Below are 21,668 nucleotides of genomic sequence, written 5' to 3' on the forward strand. Positions count from 1 at the left end.
TCAGCAACTATCAGAAACCCAGCGCCCTCTGAGTGTTTATTTGAAACAAAAGAAAGTCATTAAATGAGGAACCTTGTGATTATGCTTTTCCGATGATCATATATACATGACAGAGGAATCGATAATGTTAAAAGAAATCTTATTAGCAATTCTAGTAAATTATATGTTCATAAAGCGTTAAAAGGTGGTGGTTTGTGTTGATAAACATTAATTTTCCCATAATCCAATGCGTTCTTCTAATGGAAATCACTAGTAAGAGCTTTGCCATGGTCGCAACTTGCACTAATTACCGCCGGTGACTCCTTCGATACCCGCCAATCGCCTAAAAATACACCATTAAATCTTGGTAACTTTTGATCTGCGTAACAGTCAAAATCGCCATCTTTGTTTACATCACGGTTTATATGAGACACATATATCTCGCGCATGCGTGGCGCGACGACTACCGCCTTTTAAAGAAAGATTGAGCAAACCTGGTTTCTGTTGCATAAACTAAAATTAAAATAATTAATTTTTAAACGTGTTGCTAAGGGATTTAAAATATCAACAACATGGAGCTTTTAAATGTATCTTCATTTCGATTACAAATGTATTTGAAATGGTTTTTTTTGTAAAATTTAAAAACTTAAATAATGAGAAATTAATACTTCTAGTCAACGTGCAGTTCAGTAACTGTACTACGCTAATGCAGAAATGTTATTTTATGTTTGCTGAGAGCTCAATAGGTTGCCGGTAGTGTCCAGTCTAAATTGTTTTAAAACGGTAATATTTTAATTTGTATATATTTTGCATTGATGGGTGCAAGAAACGCGCAGCATGCATTAATTTGTAACGTTCAACTGGTAATAACTGAGTCATTTATGTTCAATGTAACACAGCGGGATTAAGTGTTGTTTGGCCTGTCACCGCACCAGACAGATTACCACTCTACATGATGCTAATATCTTAATTTAACTACCATTGACACTAGGTTAAAAGGTTGCCATTTATGTACAGACCGCTGATCGCAAGGCCATCATTCATTGGCAAGAATGCATCTTTAAATATATTGTGTGCATGGAAGGAATGTTTAATGTCTGGGGTAGTATATATATAAATATATACAAGAGAACTGGTGATGGTTGTAGAACCATAACTGCCTCAGCTCAAAGATTGTTATGTAATACAGTGGAATGTGAAGGGAAATGTATTGTAATGTTACCTCTGTGTAATTTACAATATAGCTGCATTAAGCTTCACTGTGAAGGACAATATGGAAGTTGACTTAAGGTAGAGATACAGTTTACTTGACAGGTATTTTAATTAGTTAATTAGGAAACCAAGATGACCTCCCTTGTCCACAAAACTAGATATTTTCGAAAAGCTTATGACTGATAGAAGCAAGGCTGGTAAAATTTTGCGAAACAGTAGTTTCCAGATACGCAATCGACACCTTGTAGGATATCAAAATATGGATGATAAACAGTGAGTGATATTTCCAGAGATGTATAATGTAGCTGGAATTGAAGTAAAGGAGTGACCTATTAATCCATGAAACATACTCACACATATCCGTACATATCAGCATGTCTTATTGTGTGTGGGCAAAGCTGTCATGCACACAATCGGAAAAATATGTTATTACTGTAAATAATTATGAACAATAAAAACTGAAATTTAGAAAAACTATGAACAATTAATAAGGAAAATATGTGATTTGCTGTACAGTTTCCAGAAAATTATTACAAGTTCAAGAAGTATATACCTTGGGAATGATACCAAGATTTAACAATTCCATGAGAATATCGGAACGTTTTTTTAACACATGAAACAACTGTGCATTGGTCGAAGTTTGTATAGTTTCAATAGGCATACAAGCAACTGTATATATTTTGACAATAAACCCCTCATTCACATTGTGCAAATACAAACAAGATATTAAACCTTCTTGATAGTAACAAGTAAGTGTTGTATAAAACCGAATGAAAAGTCTGGAGTCACGGCGAATACTTCTAGCGAGTCACCCCTCTAAAAACGTCATTACTGTGCTAGTGACATTGAACTTTGCTCTTCCATAAAGCAGCAGTTTCCATCTTCAAATAATCAAAATAATCTTGATACCCTGGCGAAGCATGTCCATTGTTTCACAACGACTGTTCCAAGGGATTTTCGTCTTCTCAATTTCTCAAGATAAACGTCCCATGGTTGTTTTGTTTACTAGAAGGACATGTCTTTTGGCAGCATTGCACAAAAAAGTAGCAAATACTGTTACTGAAGCACAGAATTTGCATGAATTTTTCTCCATGGCCATTCATGCAAACTGCAAACGAAGTCTTTTATCTCATCCATAGTTGTTGACACTTTGCAACCGCCTTGATGGATGTATTGTGACGTATTTTGACCCCGGATTCTGACCTTGCATTCTGGCTACATTTACTGCACTTTCACACCAGCTCAATTTCCTTTAATTATTACATCCAAATTTCATGATATTTAATATTTAAAACCAACCTTTATTTCACAGTCACTTTAGTTGTCACTTTTCTAAAATTATTTCACAGATCAAAAGAATTTTCACTCCCATCATGCAATCCCCCATAGTACTTCCGCAGACACAGTGGCGATCGCCAACATATCTACAAATAACCTCGCTCTCAGGAGCTGAGGAATAATATATATATATATATATATATATATATATATATATATATATATATATATATATATAGATCGTCTGCTGGCGTTGCCTCGCCCTTCCACTCCCCACCCGATCTCACTGTACAGGCAAGAGGTCTGCTGAATTTGAAAACGTAGGAATCCCACGCTTCTGCCATATGAAATTGTAGAGGTGTTCCCTGGCGCATTGAGCTGAATGGGCGGGAGGTCACCGGTCGTCACGGTTACGGTATTCTGTAACATCGACGATTTAGCATGTGCTGTCGATGTAAATGTACAGAAAATTACGAAACTGTTTACTGTACATAGTTACATACGTAATTAAATAAATAGCGATTATTTATCACCTTTATATTTCTGATATACTAGTATTGTGTTTTTTCAACTGTAATCCATTTTAATAAGCCTGGAGCCATAGACTTTACATGTAAATCGCGCCCTCTGGCGACAATAATCTAGATGACGGACGTATGTACATCCAAACACAGTTGTCGAGTTGTCTCGCCTATGACGTTTATATTGTCTAGTCCGGGTCATCCTGCTGTTTATGAACCTAGCTAATACATTCAATAAACTATTGTTTTTCTCAAGAAATGCAAGAAAGTCATTCTGGACTAGTTTAACACATGCATTCTGTCGCCCCTTCGTACTTTCAATCACGTATTTAATCGAAAATCATCCACTTTCGACATCATGAACACAAGCGCTTCCTCTTTGGTTGGGTTAAGAACACTACAGAATATTAATCCGGGGATTTGGTGCTGCGGCTGCAATTAATCATTTCATGCAAATTCATTATATTGACGTGGGCAGTCCGTGCGTGAGTCGTGTTGGAGTCTTTGCATGGTAATTATCATGACGTAGACAGTCCGTGTTTGAGTCGTGTTGTAGACATTGCATAGTAATTTTCATGACGTAAGCAGTTCGTGTGTGATTCGTGTTGTAATCATTGCATAGTAATTACCATGACGTAGACAGCCCGTGTTTGAGTCGTGTTGTAGCCATTGCACAGTAATTTTCATGACGTAGACAGTCCGTGCGTGAGTCGTGTTGTAGCTATTACACAGTATTTTTTATGACGTAGGCAGTCCGTGTGTGATTCGTGTTGTAGTCATTGCATAGTAATTACCATGACGTAGACAGTCCGTGTGTGATTAGTGTTGTAGCCATTGTATAGTAATTTTCATGACGTAGACAGTCCGTGTGTGATTAGTGTTGTAGCCTTTGCATAGTAATTACCATGACGTAGACAGTCCGTGTGTGATTAGTTTTGTAGCCATTGCATAGTAATTACCATGACGTAGACAGTTCGTGTGTGAATCGTGTTGTAGCCATTGTATAGTAATTTTCATGACGTAGACAGTCCGTGTGTGACTCGTGTTGTAGTCATTGCATAGTAATTACCATGACGTAGACAGTTCGTGTGTGAATCGTGTTGTAGACATTGTATAGTAATTTTCATGACGTAGACAGTCCGTGTGTGATTAGTGTTGTAGCCATTGCATAGTAATTACCAAGACGTAGACATTCCGTGTGTGATTAGTGTTGTAGCCATTGCATAGTAATTACCATGACGTAGACAGTTCGTGTGTGAATCGTGTTGTAGACATTATATAGTAATTTTCATGACGTAGACAGTCCGTGTGTGATTAGTGTTGTAGCCATTGCATAGTAATTACCATGACGTAGACAGTTCGTGTGTGATTAGTGTTGTAGCCATTGCATAGTAATTACCATGACGTAGACATTCCGTGTGTGATTAGTGTTGTAGACATTGTATAGTAATTTTCATGACGTAGACAGTCCGTGTGTGATTAGTGTTGTAGCCATTGCATAGTAATTACCATGACGTAGACAGTTCGTGTGTGAATCGTGTTGTAGCCATTGCATAGTAATTACCATGACGTAGACATTCCGTGTGTGATTAGTGTTGTAGCCATTGCATAGTAATTATCATGACGCAGATAGTCTGTGTGTGTTTCATTTTATCACAATAGTTCTGTAGTTTCTAATAATAATGTAATATAATAATTGTCATGCATGTTCTGAACATTAGCTTTTTGAGCACTAGCGTTCAACAAAATACCCTGAATGTAATTATATTATAAATAAAAATAAAGAACCAATTAATTTCTGTACAATAAGTGATATCAAACGCATGTATTTAAAAAACGTTGGAAATGGGTCCAATGCGAGGTATACAACGCGCGTAACGTTCGCTATTTACACACATAACACTCGAATGCGCGCTGTTTGACGAGTGTGGCGCTTTGAAATTGTGATAAAGGTACTGCTGAGTGTACTACTGTTTTACTCAATTTTCTGTCTGAGCTTACAATTTGAAATAATGCCTCGATTACAAACAAAAACAATACAGAACTAGATGTCATCAAACTTTACAAACATATGAACATGTTTTCCAGATATGTGCAACGGTGTTCGAATGGCGCTTAGCGAAAAATCTGGCGGAATAATAATAATAATAATAATAATAAACATAACGATTACAATAGGTTTCTTGAAAACCTAAAAAGAAGCGTAATCTATAAGTAGCTAATAAGGATATTACAGCCCAAAGCATTCGCCATAAATAGCCCAAAAGATACGTGAACTAAACAGTTCTAGAGCTAGCCAGTACGCATATACGGCACAGAAATACAATCTCGGCATCCATGGGTTGGCTATGTTTTTAAATTAAATGCTTGAAGTTTGTTGACCGTGTCATAACGTGATTTGATTTCACCGGAAGGATATCTGCATGCGATCGATAAGACACGCTGTTTGTTTTTATCAACAAGTTTCAAGTTACCGAGCCCAATCATTGAGATTGACGTGGTCAAGAACGCTGCATCAATACTCCTTAACTGAATGAATTATTTCCATAGGAATATCAATTACCGAGTGTCGTACACGTGTACAGTGAGAATGTCATGAGTATTAAGAGCAACTTAGGTAGTCCAATGTTGTTCAACTATTTGTTAGGAACCGAAAACTATTCTTGTTCTATTTCACAAACCCCATCGACGAGGTAAGTTTTATCATGCAATATGCATCTTTGCGATTTTTTTGGAAAGCTTCAAAGCACAGGCTTTGACATTTTTCCCAGACTTGAATACTGATAATTAGTGATTTCAATGTTAAATATTTTAAATAGAGTGGATTTCATTAGTGTTTTCTAGGCCATGTTATTCTGGTAAACATATTATTTTTTATCCATACTATTCTCTGGTTTATTGTGTCATGTTGACGTCCTCGATGTGACTGGGCTGGTATCAATTATGTTGTGTTATATTTAAGAAACAAACATGGTAGGTACATGCCAAAAAAAATGTTGACCTTGACTTGTAACAATTATTATTTGTGTTGAAGACGAGTATCATTTCATCTGTACACAGTACAGTGAAAAGATTGACACGCAGTATATATTTGGAATTAGAATAAATTAGCAGAATTAGAATTAGCACTTTTATAATAGACAGTTTTCCATTACTGCGAGATCTCACGTTATGTGTGAAATCGGATAAGAAAACAGAACAAGCTATAGCGTCGTAGTGGCGTCAACATTTCACGTGGGATTCGACAAATGCATTATTTGTGGATTATTTCCACGCTCAATAATGTGCTTGATGATGTAAATTTCTATGAAGTAAGGGTATTTCAACATTATATTCCCCTCGGAATAATCGCCATTTTGATATTGAACTATAGAAAAAAATCAGATACAACAAACTCAACTGGAGTTTTTGCGACAGACGTTCCGTCCAAGCCGTTCACGTATTACGCGAGAACTCCCAATGAACGGGAACTCGCCGACTAAAATGTATTGAAGTTAGACAAAATGCGTACCGGGAGTAAGTACGTAAACAAGTGAATACTCGTGTGACCCTTCTCCAGTTTGTAATAAATTAGGTTAATACCGACGTCATGAATATGTATTTATTCAAATTTTAATCACTTCTTTATTCACAGTTCTGCTATGTTCCGTGCGAGTATTGTGCTGTACTCAAATAATTCAACATTTAAGCCGGGATTGCGCCATGGGACCCATGGGCCTACACTTGCTTGTACTTCCGAGCGTGGCTAGCTATTAAACGCGCGGACAATTTAAAAGTACTACAAGTTATTGATAATTTGTAGATTGTTAGTGTGTTCACCTCACATCAAGGAGTTCTGGTTAATTCTCAGAGCTGACTGTTTATAGCAGCGTAAATCAGAGTACAGTGTTCAATTAAATAAAAAAAACGGCGATGTAGTTTCTATGGAAACAATGACTTTGTGATTCCGCCATAGCGTTATACTACTCTAGCGGCCATTTTGAATTGAAAAATGGACGAAAACACATACAACCGAGGTTTATAATTCCAAAACTTTGGATTTCACTCCAATCACTAAGAATATCAAAATTTTGTAACAGAATATTATAGCAAAATATCCTGCGCCAAAAAATTGTTTACTCATCCATCTTGTCAATCTGTTGTTTTCCATTGTAATGTTATTCCGTGATCTGATTTAGCCATTCGAACATTCAAGTAACTTTCACGTTTGTGTCACATATTCTCATCAGATTTGCTTGATCGTCGATCACGTGATGTTGACCCTGTTAATCGTAACCGCCGTGATCGGCAGTGTGGTGCCATCACGTGACACGTAAGTGTATATCTTTATTTATTCTATACATTGTGACAGGCCGTCATGTTTATTGGGTTTGGAATAAAATGAGAAAGGGGACATAAAATCGACGTAAAAATAACATTGCCAAGCTTTGGTTTAGATTTACCCACAAGTTTCCTTCTCAAGTGTTGTTTTCTTTGATTTCGATCTAATTACAAATAGGATCTTGCTTATAGATTGTATCAAATGCATCGAATTTCAATCGATATTTACTTCGGATTTGTATTTTGAGTATCGGTTGACAGGTGATGATAGAATTCAAAAATTGCATAACTAGATAATGTAATTTACATGCGTTGTACATGTCACGGTTGCATGATGAGACCCACATCGAACGTCAATTCTATACACACTCAAACAAGACAAATTGTTGTTTAAATTGTCTTTATATATATATATATATAAATATTGCTTATAAATGTTGTCATGTTTTTACCAGTTTTGACACGCCGTCGTTTTGCGATGAAGACTGTCCCAAATATCAAACGCTGTGCCGCGACGATGACTACGAAGTTCGGCGTTATCTTGCCGGTAAATGGGTGTCAACGATGGAGACTGGACTCGTATCATCAGCTGCCTCGATGCGGGCATCGTGGAGGCTGTCCAGCTACATGTCTGGTTCCGAGAATGTACAAGGTGAATTAGTTTTACTGGGTGTTATTCACACCAAGTTCATTGACATGTTAAAGCGAGAGGGTTGTCACCTGCGCACGCGCGAGAATTGAGTTCCAAGTGACGATAATAACACACGCTAAAAACGCAAAGGCTCATGGGTAGACGTTTGTTTGTAAACAATGACACGCTATGGCCATCCGACGCATGCGCAGGTGACGATTCCCCCGCTTTAACTCGAGTGCATGTTGACGACGTACACCAACATACGCGAAATGTCGGTACTTTCGTTTTTGGCTTACATAACAATATGTGCACAGACTGCATCACTTGTCGTTCTTACACATCAAACACATATATCTCTCATATTTATCCACAAATACACCGGCTTGCCTAATGACGTCATTGTCATTGCTACAGGTGTTAATATTCCCACCACAAACCTCGTCCTAGTCGAAGCAGATAATCGAAAAAATGATTGGATGAAGGAATACGTTGTGTCGTTCTACCTGCCAGAACAAGTCGGAGATAACCCACCGCAACCTTCGAATGGGAATGTGAGTATATTTTACTTTATGTAGTTGGCCAATAATTATAGTTCATACTACGTTACTTGTTTTTGCGATGACACCCGATAATTGTTTTATTATATTGCCCGTTGATTGTGTTTGCGAAATCCTGTGTTTTCCGTGTAATATTGTTCTTTGTATGATTTGAGATATTGGTTGGTAATTTTCGTTATAGAATTGTCTGTAACTTATGACAACTATTTCACGACATTTTTCTTTGCAATTTGTTCGTTCTTTATTTGTTTGGAATTCCCCTAGACATTATATTTGTTCTGTGATTTTATTGTGATATCACTGTTACTTAATTGTTTTTAGTATTAAATATATCACAGTTTATTCTATATATATTGTCAGAAGTTGTTACATTTAAAATCATAATAAAGAGTTTAAATTACATATCACAAATACATTTCCTCCTGACTATGGTTCTTAAAGACTCACTTATTATTTCGTTTGTTTCTAGTATATAAATATACATGTAAAATAACAATATAAAGTAGCCGGATGTGGTGGTGCCTTATTTCTTCAGACTCCCCCAAGAAGGTTAACAAGAGTGACAATTACCATGTTGAAAAAAATCTAATTTTAAGATTTCCCCACTTTTCAAAATAGTGGTTTGTTTTATTTTGCTTAATTAAAATATAGTGTTCAATTTGTTGTATTTTATGTATGTTCATTTCAACCATATTAAAGGAGGGTAAACAATTGTTTAACCTACTAGTGTAAATTGTCCATTTCATAAGGATTATTAGATGATTCAGTAGCTTAGAAACTTACTGATATGTTATTTGTATGATTTTGATATTGCCCCTTCGCCATTGTGATATTGCCCGTTACCATGATTTTTTTATTATTTTTTTTGGTAATAATCCTCGATACTTGCTATGCCTTTCACATTATGTTTGGAATATTGTTTGTTACTTCTCTTTGAGTTATTGCCCGTTACTTAATATGTTTATGGTATATTCATTTATATATTTCCCATATTGCGACAGTACGATTTCGTGATATTGCCCGTTACTTCGTACTGTAAATTCATAATATTGCTTCATACGTTTCTTTATGAAAATCTAACATTGGTCTGGTGGTCTTGTTATTACCAGATTTAGTTTGTACTATTCGAGTAATACATATCATTGATGTTGTCATGGTGATACATTGTAGTAATCATGAGTGTTCACATTTATTATTAGGTGTTCATTCAGGAAACACAACCATTCACTGTGTTTGTGTCGAACTTTGGTGGATTCGCCATGGATCCTGTTCCTAAGCAACAAGCAAATAAACTATTTCGTCTACTTGATGAAGATGGAATCGACAATTACTCGACTGATTATTACTATACCGCCACCTACGACACGTAAGAACGCATGCGACTATTTTGTATCAGGTGACATAATTTATGCAATATTGTGTCGTGCTGCCACTGCAATACAATTCACACACGTGGTGACAATGAACATAGTCATACAAGTGAATTCTCGCTATTCGGTGAAAAACAGTCAACGAGATTCGAACGGACTCAAAATATTCAGAACTCAATATAAATTTGAATTTAAACCACACCGATTCGTTAGCAGTATTATTGACTTATCGATTTCACTGATACACCCTATGATTACGCCACCCCCTCTCCCGCAAATTGAGCCGCTTCAATTTACGGTGACATCTCCTCACAATGAATGTTGTGAAAGCTGACCAGTGTGGTGCGGATGACCGTGTGTAAAACATGTTACTTTCTGTTTCCGATGTCGTACTTTTTACCCATGATGCACGTGGTCACAGGTCACTGTATTCTGTTATAGGCCAGGAAAGCTTGTCAATCGTCACAACGAAATCTGGATTCAGGTGAAATCAGAGGGCGTTGACTCTGACAGTTTATGTAAAGGGAAGACACACAAACCAATCGCGAACGTGCCGCCATCTACGATAAAACGATGCACAGGTAATGGTTCCTCAACGTATTTTCTGTTGCGCATGATTCTATAGAACACTGCAAGTAGTGTAGTGTAGTGTAGTGTAGTGTAACTATTTGTCAGTGGCGGATCCAGAGGGGGGCCGGGGGCATGCCCCCCCCCAAAAAACGCATGACGATTCATATCATCTGGATTACGCAATTACGCATAGCTTCTCTGCGATTTTCGCTCCGTATATCTTAAGCGAAGCTTCCCCCCCTCCCAATACATTTTGCTGGATCCGCCACTGCTATTTGTCGCAGTCATGTTCACACAGTATTCTATTTGATATTTCAGAGGTTGAATGTCCGGACTACGAAGTACTCGATACTTATGGTGGTGGCATTGAAAAGCGTCGCTATGACAAGGCGGTATACATTAACATGGAGTTAGATTCGTGTTTATATGATATTTCTTCCGGCGTAGGATATTGGTCACTGTCTAATTACTTTGCAGGTAATCAAGTGGCCAAAACTAAAGCGGGGGAGTCGTCACCTGCGCATGCGTCAGATTGCTATAGCGTGTCTTTGTTTACAAAAAAGCGTCTACCCAATTGTCTTTCAGTTTTTAGCGTGTGATGTTATCGTCGCTTGGGACCCACGCGTGCGCAGACGACGACCTTCCCGCTTTAAATCAAACTGCACTGTTATCATTGGTCAATGGGTACAGAAGCAGATAATCGATGATTCCCTTGTGTGCGGTAAATGTGTGAAATAAGAGGGACACGTTCAGGAGCGTCCAATAATGCACATGACGTCGCGCTTAAAATGTTTTCTAAGTAAGTAATGCGTTGCTTTTAACGGAACAAATACAGAGCTTTACAAATATATGGAATGTGTGTAGCAGCCGCAGGCCTGAAGGATGCACAATGCGCTACGACAGTAGTCTGTTTATTTATTTATTTATTTATTTATTTATTTATTTATTTATTTATTTATTTATTTATTTATTTATTTATTTATTTATTTATTTATTTATTTATTTATTTATTTATTTGTTTGTTTGTTTGTTTGTTTGTTTGTTTATTTTACTTACTTTTTATTTATTTGTTTTCTTTTTTATTTATTTATTTACTTTTTTCTTTCTTTCTTTCTTTCTTTATTTATTTTTCAATTCAATGTACATGTAGATACCACTAATAATGACCCTGTCGCTATAGGTGAAAACAGTCGGCATGAAGTAATTAACTCAACAGCGCCGATAACGATGACTGTGAAAGAAACGCACTCTGGCGGCAGTATTAGTGATCTGTTAAACTGTGACAAGTCTTACGACATGTCGTTCTATCTACCAAAATCACTGCATGAAGATCCGCCGCGACCAATCATGGTGAGTTGTATTAAATACGAAATGATAAGTGGATGTTTAGTTAGCTTTTACACGGACCTTAAACATATTTCATATTTCTTTATTTCTTTTTCTTTATTGTTATTTTAATAATAATTATCTGTTGTTTATGGAACAATGAGAACAAATTTGCTGAAATTTGTAATAATTTCTGCTTTTATTATAGAGCGACATGAGAATTCAAAGAGCGCCACCTGTCGATGTCTTTGTGAAAGGATTTGGTGGGTGGATGAATTCCGTCTCCGTGCGGGGTCATTTAAGGAAGATGCGCAGAAAACTTAATGAATTAGGTTTGTGTTTTCTGGAAAACCCGTACATAATAGTTCGCTATAATGCACCGTGGGCACTATTTGGAAGGAGGAACGAAGTGTGGATGTTACCTTGTAAAGATTTGACTCCAACTGCTGTCCCAACTGGAAGTGACTCTGACGTCACAATCGCCAGGGTTCGACCAAGCACGGACGATTCTGGAAGTGTGACGTCATTCAATGATTTCCATACCAAAGACGCGACGGAGGCGACAACACAGAGTCACGTGTACACAAACAAAGTCACGACAGCAGGGTAAGGGTAAATGTATTTTATTTGGTCATGTAGCGCAATGTACTAATATAAATCCACTTTCATTTGTACATATACGCGTACATTCATATTGGGATTGTAAACGACCACGCGTACATCCGTATGGAGAGTGTAAACGACCACGTGTACATTTGTGTATGGAGACTGTAGACGACCACGCGTACATCCGTATGGAGAGTGTAAAGGACCACGTGTACATTTGTGTATGGAGACTGTAGACGACCACGCGTACATCCGTATGGAGAGTGTAAACGACCACGTGTACATCTGTGTATGGAGACTGTAGACGACCACGCGTACATCCGTATGGAGAGTGTAAACGACCACGTGTACATTTGTGTATGGAGACTGTAGACGACCACGCGTACATCCGTATGGAGAGTGTAAACGACCACGTGTACATTTGTGTATGGAGACTGTAGACGACCACGCGTACATTCGTATGGAGAGTGTAAACGACCACGTGTACATTTGTGTATGGAGACTGTAGACGACCACGCGTACATCCGTATGGAGAGTGTAAACGACCACGTGTACATTTGTGTATAGAGACTGTAGACGACCACGCGTACATCCGTATGGAGAGTGTAAACGACCACAAGTATATTCATGTGGAGATTGTTAAACGACCACGCGTACTTTCGTGTGGAGATCGTAAACGAATACGTGTATGTTTGTATTGAGACTGTAAAACGACTACGCATACTTTTGTATGGAGATCGTAAATGACCATGCTTACAATCGTATAAAGATTGTAAACAAACACGCGTACAATCGTATAAAGATTGTAAACAAACACGCGTACAATCGTATAAAGATTGTAAACAAACACGCGTACAATCGTATAAAGATTGTAAACGACCATGCTTACTTCCATATGGAAATTGCTAACGACTACATGCACATTCATGTGGGGATTGCAAACGTACATGTGTACATTTGTATGGAGAATGTAAACAAACACGCGTACAATCGTATGGAGATTGCAAACGACCATGTTTACATCCATATGGAGATTATAATCAACCATGCTTACATTCATGTGGGGATTGTAAACGAACACACGTTCGTATGAAGACTGCAAAACGACTACGTCTACTTTCGTATGGAGATTGTAAATGACCATTATTACGTCACGTCCATATGAAAATTGTAAACGACCATGCTTACATTCATATGAGAATTGTAAACAATTAGGGACATACGTGTTTTTTGAGAGAGACTCGTCATCTTTCCCTATTCATGTGATTTATTTCTGATTTTGTAATTGTATTTTGACTTAGCCACAGTTTTAGAATCGACTGATCGACCAAATACTTCGCTTTGTGGTTCCCGGCATCATCAAGGACGCTGGAAAATTAAATAAATCGTGTACGCATCACATACTGTGTTATTTAAAAACATCCAAGAACGTGCGCATGCTCAGTAACACAGATCTATAACATACGATGGAATTTAATCAATTTTATTTCATTCGCCTACCATCGCATAGACTCCATTGAAATGGCGGCATTCATTGACAGTATTAATCTAATTATAACGTTTGTACTACAGCCCATTGTGTGATTGTCCCGAGTATGACGTCATAGCTTCGCCTATTGATGGAATCGAGGAAAGGATCTACAGAGCTAAGAAGTGGGTCAGTGTAACATTACAGGCATGTAGTTCCACAGACGCCAGGCTGATTGCATTGCGCCCTCTGGAGAGATATATGAACGGTATGAAAACGAGGTTGAAAAGTCATGTACAATTCCCATAATTAACATTTGTGAATTATTAGGGTTTTTTGAGGTCGCTCTTGTACGCTAACATTTCACATAGTCAAAGTGAAACATTTATATAATTCACTATACATACGTCATTTCTATAAATCGCGCCCTCTAGTGACCGGAGATTCTATGACGTCAAAATGACAGGGAGGGCAGTGTAGTTCAAATCAACAACTGTGTTGTTTGGTTGTGCGGTCGATCGTCGTTTAGGATTTGGTAAAATCACTCAAAAACATAATCTTCATTGATAGACGACTACCGATGAAATGGATAGCGACAATTTGAACTACCTTAGTAACTGCTTCATGGGAGCGCTTCACCACTATGTGTCGCATGAATCGGTCAAAAGTTATTAAAATTGGTCATTCCACTCAAGCAGTGTCTTTTTAGATGTTTATGGCAGTGATCATGGTTATATTTAAATAAATCTTTTCGTTTTTATTTAACAATACAATCCAACAAAAGCAAAACCTCACATCACAACACATCGAGATACTATACGACGCACTGTGTATTGTATTACAATATGGTATAACACAGTGTAGTGGAATAGAATAATATTGTCACATGATTAAATCATAGAATAGATATTTTTTGTCTGAATATTGTAGGGCTGAACTCTGAGGCCATCGAAATGCAAATGATGTCGCCAATAATAACCACTGTTGACATGACAACGACATACGAACTTGGCTGCAATGGATCATATACTGTATCCACGTATATCGATGACAGATTTCAAGATAGTCCACCAAACCCGAGAGAACGTGGTGTTTATATTACTATTATGAGACCGCGGATTTACGCCAAGGTGAGTATAATTCAAATCTTAGGGAGTATGAATTTATGAAGGTAGTATGGTTGTTGACCTAGGGAGTACGATTTTTTACCAAAGTGAGTAGGATTTGAAGCCTAGGGAGTATGAATTTATGCAAAGGTAGTATGGTTGTTGCGCTAGGGAGTACGACTTTTTACCAAAGTGAGTAGGATTTGAAGCCTAGGGAGTATGAATTTATGCAAAGGTAGTATGGTTGTTGCCCTAGGGAGTACGATTTTTTTTACAAAAGTGAGTAGGACTTGCAGCGTGGGAAGTACGAATTTATGCCAAAGTGAGTATGATTTTAACTTTAGGGAGTACGACTTTTTACCAAAGTGAGTAGGATTTTAGCCCTGCCTTGGGAGTACGAATTTATTCAAAAGTGAGTATGATATCAACTCTAGGGAGAACGATTCGAATCTAAAGAAGTGCGAACTATGCAAAGATGTTTTAGCTCTGCCTGGAGAGTATGAATTTATTCCAAGGTGAGTATGAATTTAACTTTAGGAAGCATAAACTTTTACCAAAGTGAGTATGATTTGAATTCTGGGGAGTACGAATTAATGCTCAATTGAGTTTGATTTTACTCCTCGGGAGTACGACTTTTTACCAAATTGATTATGATTTGTAGCTTAAGAAGTAAGAATTTATGCCTAGGTAATTATGATATTCACCCTAGGGAGTACGAATGCGTGAGTATGATTTGACCCTCGAGTGTACAAATTTACGTCTAAGTAGGTATAATCTAAGCCCCATGACACACAAATTTATGCGAATACATTTAGGAAGGATTTACACCGGACGTTATTCAAGAGCGAGTACGTGTTTTCAGTGCCAAGACAAAACTACAATGTGTTACTCTTTTTAGATCCAGTTGTTTAATACTATTACCGCCCTCTATATTGCTTGTTGCTATGAACTGTTTGTATTCGTTGTTTTAGAGATACGAAGGTGCATCTGCAGATAATACACATGCAGAGATGGAGAGCGCCCTCATATCCGACGAAATCTGCCATTTGGTGTCACGTGGATATTACTTTGATGCAGGTATTTATTATACATCTATTTATCAAAGATTAATGTAAAGCATAATATCAATAACTAACTACAACATAGTTTTGTAGTAGTGGTCATTATAGGACAGAGTCGGTTCTTCTATTCTCCTGTCACTGCATGCTATATTCAGTTGTATCGTATTTTGGTCGACAAGACAACAAGTTAGTTTTCCTTCATATTATGAAGTTTAGTGTGAAAACGTCACTGGTATGGTGCTGTAAACGTCATCACTTTACGCAGCGATACGAAAAACAGCGGCGGGCAGCGATACGAAAAACAGCGGCGGGCAGCGATACGAAAAACAGCGGCGGGCAGCGATACGAAAAACAGCGGCGGGCAGCGATACGAAAAACAGTGGCGGGCAGCGATACGAAAAACAGCGGCGTGCAGCGTTACGAAAAACAGCGGTGGGCAGCGATACAAAAAACAGCGGCGGGCAGCGATACTAAAGTTTCAGACTACTAGGTAACAACAAGTACTAATGCTACAATGACTCCCACTCGTAAAAATATTGACTGAATGTTTAGTTAGAAAAGACATCAATTGAATTTGAGGGTGATATTTTGGCCGATTACGAATAACGTCCACCGATGCGCCGGCGGTAGGACGTCTTGCTTTATTTGCATAATTTAGCACAAAATTCGTGAGCGTAGTTTCGTAAAATTACGATTTCTCTGGCTTTGGTCATGTGACATATATCTCCTGATATCGCTTATTCATAAAGCTGGTTGATACTCGCGTCATATTGGTCTGTATTATAATTCCAGCACATTACGTCACTCTCTCAACAAGCTCTACAAACCTCATAATATAGTCACACCGCGCTATATAATCAGTTCACACATTGTGCAATGCGGATATGGGTCACCGTATTTATATATTCAATCCAATTGACAGATTTCAACTCAGTGCCAAACACAGTTGACCCCAGAAACGAAGTATGGTTGCCGACTCAGTTCTGCGTCCAAGATGACGTCACCAACGTTCAACGATCTGTAAGTCCTATTTTTGTATGTGTCTGGTTGTCTGAAAATACCCCTATGAAGTGCGCCCGTTACGGGCAACTACAAACCAACCTACCAGAGGGCGCCACTCACTCAGTCTTGTCTTGGTCACCAGAGTCCAAGTTATACTTTATTAGCTCTGCTGTCGACTTTGTCGAGCGGAGCTTATCATATGAGTGATTGTCCGTCGTCGTCCGTCGTCGTCGTCCGTCGTCGTCCGTCGTCCGTCGTCCGTGTCAATGTTTTACTTTTTCGACTTCTTCTTGAAAACTACAAGCCTGAATGCTTTGATACTTGGTGTATATGTACCTTGGGTAGACCTCTCTCAGATTTGTTCATTTCATGATGATATCTTCAATTCTCTAATTTTGGTGAATATTTTTGTCATTTTTGGTAAAAAGTGATATTTTCGACTTCTTGTTGAAAACCGCAAGTCCAATTGCTTTGATATTACATATATAGGTACTGCATGTGGACCTCTCTCAGATTTGTTCATTTTGTAATGATATCTTTAATTCTCTAATTTCGGTGAATATTTTTGTAATTTTTGGTAAAAAGTGATATTTTCGACTTCTTGTTGAAAACCGCAAGTCCAATTGCTTTGATATTACATATATAGGTACTACATGTGGACCTCTCTCAGATTTGTTCATTTCATAATGATATCTTTAATTCTCTAATTTTGATGAATATTTTTGTAATTTTTGGTAAAAAGTGATATTTTCGACTTCTTGTTAAAAACCGCAAGTCCAATTGCTTTGATATATTATACATATAGGTACTACATGTGGACCTCTCTCAGATTTGTTCATTTTCTAATGATGTCTTCTGTTCTTTAATTGCCATGTGCATTGCTAACAGCGGAGCTATCTCAGCCGACAGGCTGCTTGTTTTCTTTAAGTGCTCCTGATTGGATTTTAAGTTTGATTTATGATTTTTTTGAACAAGAAAAAAAGGATGCTTTACCACACTATGTTTTTATCATCTTACAACCAGGAACTAATTCTTCTTTAGCATTAATGTAATTGTTTTTCATTTTGAAAGTTGGACAAATTGAAGAAAAAGAAATTGTTTGCAGACCCCCCGTACAATGAGGAATTTGAGATGAAACAGCCTGAATGCTCCGATACCAGTATTCAATGTATTGAAGGCGCTGTTGACGAAATCACTCTTCATTACGAAAAGAGAACTTATGAAGAAGGTGAGGGCGCTGTTGTTTTATGTAGTTTCTCACTCTATTTTTTGTCATTTTGTAAAAATAGACAATTTAAAAATATTGTAAACATTGTACTTTCATGAAACGTGCCTCTATAAACCAAATATACTGAACATGACTTCCCACGTAATTCATGTTTCTGTCATTGTTTCTACACAGGTGTGAAATTAATATGCACGAAATCTACATCATGTGACTATTTAAGCGCCAATCAGATGTCTCGTTACTGGCTGGCCCATTACGGTGAACTTGTTGATGTCCGTGTCAATACAAGCGTGCCCACACTCATACAGGTACAACGCGTGTTACCCTAATATCACTGGGAGAGATTCAAGTTTATTAACATCTATATAGTCTTAAAATATTACAAAATACAATTGACAAATTATTCACATAATTAAAACGTTTGATATTGAATAAAAGAAATTAAAGTATTATTTATTGTAAAATAAAAATATATATTTTTACATTTAACATAGAAGTATCAGTTCGACGGATAAAATATATGTACACGCGAGTGCGAGTGCGCCTCGAATACGTTATAAGGCGCATGCGCATTTGTGTTTTCATTGTTTCATCGAACGAATACTGCTATATCTGATGCCAAATAACATGTTTATTTGCTATTACCGTGACTCGTATTTTTTTAGATGCTTCATCAAACTATATTACCCATGTTTGCTCAAAAATATTTTAGTTATTAACATTGGGTCTTTAATTTGTTGTTTCCCAGATGAACATGGATGACTTGGACTATGTCGGTTGCAATAAGGACTATACGAGGTGTGTATATGCTCCACGTGAGTTGCAGAGTTCAATGACCACTGCAGATCATCCTAAGGTATGACGACATTCTAAATACCAAATCACAGATAACAATCTTTGACAAATTAACAGTTTCAGTAAGAAACTTGAATGAGTGTAAGTGGCACCGTTATTTTATTTTTTGTTTGTTTCTCTGTCTGTCAACTAAATAACACTTTTTATGGTTGAATTTTCATTTAAAGTTTAGGGAGAACAGATCAAAATACTTGGATTTTAGATCTGAATTCGGTTGCCATTGAAACAAATTCATTTAGCTTGTTAGTATAAACAGTCATGGACGGCGTTTCATGACAGATAGAGGACGGGTTGTTTTTGAGAGCAGGACAAATGTGTGGCCATATACGCAGAAATTACGTTTCGGTATTTCTGAAAACTGGCAAAGCTTCCTACAATTTGTTCATATTTTGTATATTGTATGTATCATTTTGTCATAGTCAACAATTAGGATCAGGTGTATTTAAAGGTTCAAATACATTAGGTATGTTTCTCCCTAATTTAACCCACTATGTATGATTCTTTCTGTGGCAGATATTCATACGATACATGCCACATACGACGTTCTACGTAACGGCCTTTGGTGGTTACGTGTCGGATGACGTTATTAAGCGTCATGTCCGCGGCTTACGCAATAAATTAGACGATGAAGAATTACAATACGAGGTAAGTGTTGTCAATCTTGTATATGTCCCACATATGGTGTCACGATGTTATATATGGCGAACTTTGATTAAATACATCAAAACCTGTCAAAAATATAGTTAAACCTGTCTAAGCTGAATTCAGTGAAATCTGTCTAAGCCGAACTCAGACCTGTCTAAGCCGAACTCAGTGAAACCTGTCTAAGCCGAACTCAGTGAAATCTGTCTAAGCCGAACTCAGTGAGATCTGTCTAAGCCGAACTCAGTGAGATCTGTCTAAGCCGAACTCAGTGAAACCTGTCTAAGCCGAACTCAGTGAAATCTGTCTAAGCCGAACTCAGTGAAATCTGTCTAAACCAAACTCAGTAAGACCTGTCTAAACCGAACTTAGTAAGACCTGTTTAAACCAAACTCAATGAAACATGTCTATACCGAACACCAAGACATGTCTAAACAGAAGATCTAAGGTTGTAGCTTCATGTTCGATATGGGTTCCATGCCACGAATATAACCCATGTAAAATAAATTGCGTATATACACGGAATTGAACCTTTTCACTACCAGACATCTCGCCCCAAATTTTTCTGCATTTGTTTTTATAAAATTCTTCAATATTTCTGGAAATGAACCCTAATTTTTATGGCAAACAGAGACAAAATTAGGTCACTTAGTTTCTACTCAAAAAATTTGGCTATTTTGTCCCAATCGTCTGAAGTGCAGACTATATTTTGTTAATTTGTGATGAAAAGGGGGAACAAATTGAAACAAAAAACGTCATTTCAAAGCAAAAAGGATATAGTTTACAAGTATATATAACCGAAAATAATCATTTTAAGTCCAACGTCGTACAAGAATACATAAATTACAGCACTTAGCACGTGATTCAGACTCGCGATCATACAAGCGCCTCACCAACGGAAAAGAATGTACACCCTCACGCCACACCAAATGCCCTACAAAACAGCTCGAAATCACAGAATATCTATCCATCTGTATGGGTGATGGCTGCGTGGCGTCCTATTTAATAAACCGTGGAACTGCGAAGTGACTTTCTCTGCGTTTTTTATTGTTTTCAGAATTATTTCTTCGCCGCTACGTACAATGAGCCTCTGCACGTTGAAGATAGATACAACGAGATATGGATACCAGTGTCTTAGTGCCACGTACAACAGTCCATTAAAAATTGTCAACGATCACGGTCATTTCATGTGAACACTTCCGAACATTTCAATTGAACACTATCTTCCATTTTGACGCCGGTTTCCATATCAATGTCTGGTTCAAAGTTCGTTGTTTGCACATATTACAATGAATATTTACTGAACTGCGTGTGAATCTAATTTTAAGGCATTCAAATATGTATTTGCAATGTTCATATCTAATTTTCCGAATAAGGAAACTTATAGTCAATGCATGTTAATTAAATCTTGAGCGGTGTATTGCCATAGTATTCCAATATTATGTTGATTTCGCGGCACTTAGGGTAGAAGGATGGACATTCAAGGTGCTGTTTATGTTGTTTTTTTTGAATAAAAATTACTTTGGCATTTGTTTTATTTACTTTGTATTATATATCCGTACTCTCCACCTGAGTTAGACAAACAGAATTTTCTTGGTAAACAGGCATTGTTGAGAAAACAAACAAAAACTTGTAAACGGAAACTGTTTGGAACTAATATCGAGTACTTTCCTAGTAAATGCTGTACAGCAAATGTCCTCTATCGAAAGTTAGCGGACTGTTAGAGCAATGGAGATGAGCAAAATGTAATATTATTTATTATAGTATATTATGTAAGCACAATGTGATTAAAATCTGATGTAGTGTAGGGGCTTTAAATATTTTGGCTATAAACTTATTTTTATTACTTTTGTTATTAGTGCCTTTTTATTTTATTATTTTACTTTGATTTTGATTTCGTAATTTTTTTTAATTCCTCCCTACATACATCTGA

The 21,668-nt window shown here is 37.2% G+C and overlaps 1 protein-coding gene across 1 annotated transcript; it reads left to right on the forward strand.

Moving 5' to 3' along the window:
* The first annotated feature begins 5,615 nt into the window (after positions 1–5,615).
* On the forward strand, positions 5,616–21,272 carry LOC100373082 (uncharacterized). The gene is made up of 18 exons (XM_085492273.1): positions 5,616–5,683; positions 7,220–7,302; positions 7,766–7,962; positions 8,359–8,495; positions 9,701–9,867; positions 10,313–10,452; positions 10,760–10,918; positions 11,622–11,791; positions 11,976–12,373; positions 13,946–14,109; positions 14,772–14,971; positions 15,919–16,024; positions 16,931–17,028; positions 18,082–18,238; positions 18,413–18,546; positions 18,987–19,094; positions 19,607–19,738; positions 20,793–21,272. The coding sequence occupies exons 2-18, from the start codon at positions 7,244–7,246 to the stop codon at positions 20,871–20,873; spliced, it is 2,607 nt and encodes an 868-aa protein (XP_085348399.1). The 5' UTR covers positions 5,616–5,683; positions 7,220–7,243; the 3' UTR covers positions 20,874–21,272.
* Positions 21,273–21,668: the final 396 nt, after the last annotated feature.

The sequence above is a fragment of the Saccoglossus kowalevskii genome, chromosome 17, assembly GCF_978046115.1.
Source record: "Saccoglossus kowalevskii chromosome 17, keSacKowa6.1, whole genome shotgun sequence".
Lineage (NCBI taxonomy): Eukaryota > Metazoa > Hemichordata > Enteropneusta > Harrimaniidae > Saccoglossus > Saccoglossus kowalevskii.